Source organism: Priapulus caudatus, unplaced genomic scaffold (genome assembly GCF_000485595.1).
Source record: "Priapulus caudatus unplaced genomic scaffold, Priapulus_caudatus-5.0.1 Scaffold259, whole genome shotgun sequence".
Lineage (NCBI taxonomy): Eukaryota > Metazoa > Priapulida > Priapulimorpha > Priapulimorphida > Priapulidae > Priapulus > Priapulus caudatus.
Window position 1 is genome coordinate 367,252 of NW_014577320.1, and position 6,362 is coordinate 373,613.

Here is a 6,362-nt window from a genome sequence, read left to right on the forward strand (position 1 = left end):
ACGTCTACACTACAGTCCCCCTTCACGCCATCCCTTGATCTCAACAACCCAAAGTTTGATGTTGAAACAAAATATAACACGAATTTTACACGATGCTGTCACACTATTTACAATTTCTATGTTCCGGATTCGGTTCGGATTTCGGATCAGATTTCGGATCGGATTTAGCGATACACATCGGATTCGGATTCGGATTCGGATTCAAAAATTGCCACCGGATTCGGATTCGGATGGGATTCAAAATAGCCATCGGATTCGGATTCGGATTCCGATTTTCAAAAATGCTGTCGGATCGGTTTTTTGGTTCATGTCGGATCCGACGCACAGCACTAATGCAGACACTCCTGTTGACCGTTGGTCAAATTGACCGTGTCTGTGAGTTGGTGGTACTACTAGGCCTACTTGTTTTATAACTGCTAGGCATGACCGTAGGTGAAACTGACCGTGTCTGCGCGTTCGTGGCCCTACTAGCCTAATTGCTTTATAATAGCTGTTCGCTTTCGCTGTCTACTTTGTGAAAGTGGACAGTGACGTGTGCAGCGGCCTTGGGCGACGAAGCGTGTGACATTCTTGCTATAATCTTACCTATGCGGCCTTCGCTTACATATTTATAAATTGCAATCACAATTCCTTCATTACATGTAGCTATCACGCATAGTTGCAGTATGTACATCTGTGACAGGTAGTGCACCTGTACTAGTGACGCGAGGCGTCCAGATGACCTCATACTAAACTATGGGCATGCTGCTGCATTTTGTCATATGCGTATAATATACGTAGAGATATCATGAGCTAGTCTCCCGTATATAGCGTCAGAGCATGACGACCCACTGTAGATACTAGATACTGATATTGTCTATATATATCGACATACTGATGTAGATTGAGCGCTGACACGGGCTGTCCACTCATCTATGATGTGGGTATAGAATGAGAAGGAACCGTGTTTGGGTGGCATTGCCCACAGGTTTTTTGTAAATAGGCGAATCCCTTCTTGCGTTCATACCGCATTAACATCAGTTAAATATATCCACGAGAGATAACAGTAGTAGAAAAACGATGTACTAGCATACCCTGCTATGTATATCTGTGCTCCTATTTGTTCGCGTGGAGTGTGCGAAAACACGAAAATCTCTGTTATAAGTTGTATAACGATTTATTAGCAGAGCGGCAGTGAGATGACCTGAGAGTATAGTGCATATGGGCCACGCCGACTCTATCAGGTATCCATTGTCCGGGCTCTGCATAGTTGAATAGTAGGATATGGAAAGGTACTCCACATCTCTTCTATGAAACCATGTTATGGTAAGGCATCTCGGTATGGCGATACATCGAGACCCTTACTTCGGTGAGCACCTGTAGATAGTGATGCGCTGCTGGTGTGAGGGCATCTGAAAGTTCGTTAGCTGTCACCCCAAGGATGACTCTTGCGGGCAAGAGTCTCAAGAAAGAAAGGGGGAGTGTAAAGAACTTCGGCTGCTATAGCCTCATATCCCCGCATCCCTATCGTCCTGTCGCGTGTCTCAGCATCCCTGGTGGCTATGACAGCGATCACGTGATTCCCACCGGTTGTATGATGGAAACCTGTGGGGTGATGTGTGGCTTGCCATGTGATGTGCGTGACATAAAACATGACTTGATCACGCGTCTCTCGTGAAGCATGATGGGAAGGTGGGAATCCCTACCCACACTAAGCTTGTGGTATAAATACTGGGCTCTGCTCTCAGTAGGACGCTCCGGCTCGGCCCAGCCCGTAATAATAATCCAGATCTGTCATAATAAATAACCTCAAGTCATTCCATGAAGACGACTTAAAGGAGAGCATCACGGTAGACACTACTCCTCTACACACTCGGCTACACACTACTCCTCTACGGAAAGAAGGAAATGGACACACTTGATGAGTTGCGGTACATCATGGCTACAACGACAGACAAGTCTGCATCCATGCTTCCTCCAACAGAAGATGCCTTCCAACAACATGTCTTGCGCGCAAAGTACCAAACACGGATTTGGTGCAGGAGTCACATCCCCAACCAAGAGTTGATCGAACCGGTTGGCCATGGTTGGTCCGCTTGTGATGATGGAGGCATAACACAGACGATGTTCACTCAGCCATCAGCTCCAGTTGAAGTTCGAGACCTGACACATCTCTATTGCACAGACAAAGACTGCTTGAGTGCGAGGAAGTGTCCTTGTCTCCTTGCCGGACTAGAGTGCATCGATGCTTGTTCATGTACTGACTTTGAAAATTGGAACACTATACCAGAAGAAGAAGGAAGTGGCACATAGATTTGTGTTGAAAAATGGCTATTGACGTCATGGCCCACAGTGTTATGTAACCATTTAGCATTGTTGTAAACAGGGTTCACGTACCATGTTGTACCCAGCCTTCACCATGCTTCAACTGATTTTTTACATCAATGATACACCCAGACTGATGGATAGGCCATCACTCAGGTAGACCTATGATACTGTTCTACCACGTACGGTGGCAGTATGCATGGAAACGTTCTTTATTATGGTCAAAATTATCAGAAATTGCCAGATATTTTGGTATATTTTTGGGCCCTTAACCCCCTTAAGCGCATAGAATTGCCTAAAATGCATTGCTTCATCTATATTTCAATCAAAAGCATTGATATAACCATCAGTTTTAAACATCTGCACGGCTGATTTTATAAAATATGCAAGTAAACTGAAAAAGTAGTTTTATGGTCTGTCGCAAACAAGGGGTTAATGTACCTGGCATGTTGTACCCGTTTACCATGCTGAAACTGATTTTTTTTATCAATAGCACATCTAGGCTCATGAATACAGTCAGATCTGACACAGTGATAACATGTATTGGTGGAATAGTGCAAGAAAATATACATTATTTTGGTCGAAATCACCAAAAAATGCCAAATTTGGGGTATAATTTTGGCCCCTTAACCCCCTTATTTCATAAAATAAGCAAGTAACTGAAAATGGCATTTTTTCAGATGTTACCGTAAACAAGGGGTTAATTCGGCATGGTGTACAAGGTTGCTGCAACTACAACATGGCTTTTCATAAACTAGGGATACAGACGGTTAAAATGTGACCAGTCCCAGCTTGTTATACCTCCGGTAGGGGTATCTCTTTAAATAGAGCCCTTTTTCAGCTTCGGCCACTGCGCTATTACCCGAGTGTCTTATTAAACCTGAAAAATCAAAGGATGGATATATAGATGGAAGGATCATATATGGATTGGAAGTACACAAACAATAAATAGTCTCAGAACTTCCTGCGCTCAATGGACACGAAATATTTAATTTGAATAATTTGTACATTCCAGGCTTCACTAAGTACTCTCTTGTGAAAAAGATCATAAAGCAAAACAGTGGCCACTAATAAAAATGCTGGCTTTTTAGACAGACGTATAGTTGAGTTCATGATCGCAAATGATAAGGTGAAATGATCGAGCTAGCTGGTAGAGGTGGTTACAGTTAATAAACAGTACATGCTATTTAAGATAGGGACTGCGTGGAAGGGTGTCTCGTGAGCAAAACATCTCAGATTAAGGGTGCCTCATAGCTCTGGTTTACCTCATACTAAGGCTGTCTTTTGGGGAAGGGGCAGTGGCCATACTGATTTAGAGTTGACCCGAGTTGATCACAACACGTAAAAAATTCTGCTAAAATGTTATTCTCTTGGAGTACAGGTGAATTTGAGGCTCTGGAGAGGATCCGGGAGATATGCAAGCTGAACGAGATTTGGCGCTCGTATATCGGCATGGGCTACTTTAACTGCTTCACCCCTAACACCATCATACGCAACATCTTCGAGAATCCTGGATGGTGAGTCATGACGTCAAAATTTCGTCCACCCGATTCGTTTCACCCTCAGCATCACAAGAATCTGTTATATAGCCTTCCCCAGTACTACCACATAGCTGTTGTCTACCTATACAGTTAGACCTCGATTATCCGAACAAGATGGGCGGGGAGTATTTTGTGCGGATAACTTATTGTTCGGATAACTGATTTGATCGTAAATAAAGGCAACCAAATAAAGGGAGAGAAGGATCGAGAGAGAGGGGTATGGGTGTGGCGAGCGCGTACAAACGTGCGGGTGTATGTCGCGACATATGTGTTGAATAAAACCTGTCTGTATTGTACAAGACGTCTTCGACCATCACTGTCTACGATCACTGACCGACGAGTTAGAATCACGATCAGATAGCAGGGCTACATTTGGTGCCGGACCATAAGAACTGAGTATTCTTTTGCAACACAACGCAAGAAGAAAAACCTACGGTGCACGCGCCGAAAACTAAGTAAAGATAACGATAAATAACGTAATGATAACGATAAATAACGATAAAAAAGAAGAAAAAGAACAACAACAAGAGGAAGAAAGAAGATAGTTGAACAGTGACTATATTCTGCCGCACACGCGCTGGCGAAATGTGGGGGCACAGACTGTGACATTCGGTATGCTGATATTTCTCCATATGGCCAAAATGTATGGAAATGCATACGGACAATGATATGCTGCTGCAAATAGCACATTATAGAGCCAGAACATTCGCAACTGTACGACCTGACAGACGTTTAAACTCAGTTATGAGATCTGATGCGTTTCCTCTGCCAGTAATAGACGATGTTATGCAAAATTTTGGAAAAGATAAATTTTTCAGTTTGTTGGACATGCGTAGCGGTTACCATCCGATAACATTGGCGAGGCGAGATCTACACAAGACAGCGTTTGTAACAACGCGAGGCCTGTACGAATTTTCTCGTTGTGCCGTTTGGTGCTAAAGGAAGTCCAGCTCAGTATCAAAGAGTTATGAATCATGTTCTTGAGGGTTTACAGCACAAATATGCAATCGTTTATTTAGATGACATAATGGTGTACAGTGCCACTTTCGAAGAACACATACAACACCTAGAAGAAGTCTTCCGCCGTTTTCGGGTAGCGAATCTTACCTTAAAAGCGAGTAAGTGTAACTTCCTTTGTCGTGAGGTCAAGTATTTGGATATTGAGTATTCATTGATGTAAACTCAGCAGTCGTGATTTACGCGAATAGGTGCGCTCGGTACACGCGTAGAGAGAAGGACGAGTTCAATGGAAATTGTATGTTAAGCGCGGTCATATATTCTCGTCGATAGGACGCGTGCTATGTGTTTAATATCATAAAACGGTATATACGTTGTAACGTAAAGAATTTAGTCTACATATATGTATGGAAAAGAGCTCATAGGTAAGGACTTATATCTCGTTTAGACATAGCTATAGACCACTGTCTTCGATCACTGTCTACGATCACTGACCGACGAGTTAGAGTCACGATCAGATAGCAGGGCTACAAGATCTTGGTCGGATAATTGATGTTCGGATAACCGAGGTTTGACTGTAGTTCATTGTAGGCACAAGTCAGTCAGAGTTGAACTACGTTGCAATCATTGTATCACACATACCAGACTCAATGTTAAAAACATGGCTCTGCTGTTCAAAAGTATACATCTTATGTAAAGTATGGAGCTCAGGGCACATCTTTGCATTCTAAAATTGGAGGTTACTGCTTAATGGTTTTTAAGCAGTAAAGTGCATCTGTACTGGTTGATATCGAATACTTGGTGTATACTGAACACCCCCCCGTTAGTAGTTCTATATCAACGGTCTTTATCTCGAAAACATGATGTTTACAGTCTAGCCTGTACTATGGAGCCGATAATCCTTGCTGTGCCCGGTGGCTATGACTACAGTAACATGACAGTAACAGTAACAGATGTGAATACACAATGAGAATGCTATACATATTCATGTATATTACTGCATTACACCATTATTAATTGAACATGTGCAGTCCTCTTCATTCTGGTTATTAATGAACACGTGTTTATTTTATATCAATATCACTCGAACATATTCTCATCGGTTTGTATGATGTATCTTGCATATTTCATAAATTATTTCAATAATTAATTTCATTGAAAATGTGTTATACATGTATATTCAGATATAACACATTTTGCATATTCACGAAAAGGACGTACAATATACACTTGTTACTCATCTAAGTGTGGTAAAAAATAGAACGTGTTTTTATAAAAAAAATAGCAGGTTCATCATTCGGGCATCCGTGTCCTCGGGGGGAAGAAGAGCAATGGCCGGTTAGCTGTAGCAGGTGCTGTGTGGCGTGCATTCATCCTGCATCGATAATGCATTGTGTATGCCCATATCGAGGCATCGACTGATTACCGGGCCTGTAACATGCATTTATTAGCTCATCTGACATGGTCAGATGCAGCTTGTAGAATCGCTTGATCGTCCGTCCGTCCGTCAACAGTTGGGCACAAATCTTAACCGCTCGACGTACGGTCACGATATTCGGG

General features: G+C 42.5%; 1 protein-coding gene across 1 annotated transcript in view; it reads left to right on the forward strand.

Moving 5' to 3' along the window:
• LOC106808191 (glycine dehydrogenase (decarboxylating), mitochondrial-like) overlaps positions 1 to 6,362 on the forward strand; it is a 34,693-nt gene that overhangs the window by 9,008 nt on the left and 19,323 nt on the right. Inside the window, 1 exon segment of the mRNA XM_014810794.1 lies at positions 3,686 to 3,821. Coding sequence (XP_014666280.1) covers positions 3,686 to 3,821 — 136 coding nt within the window.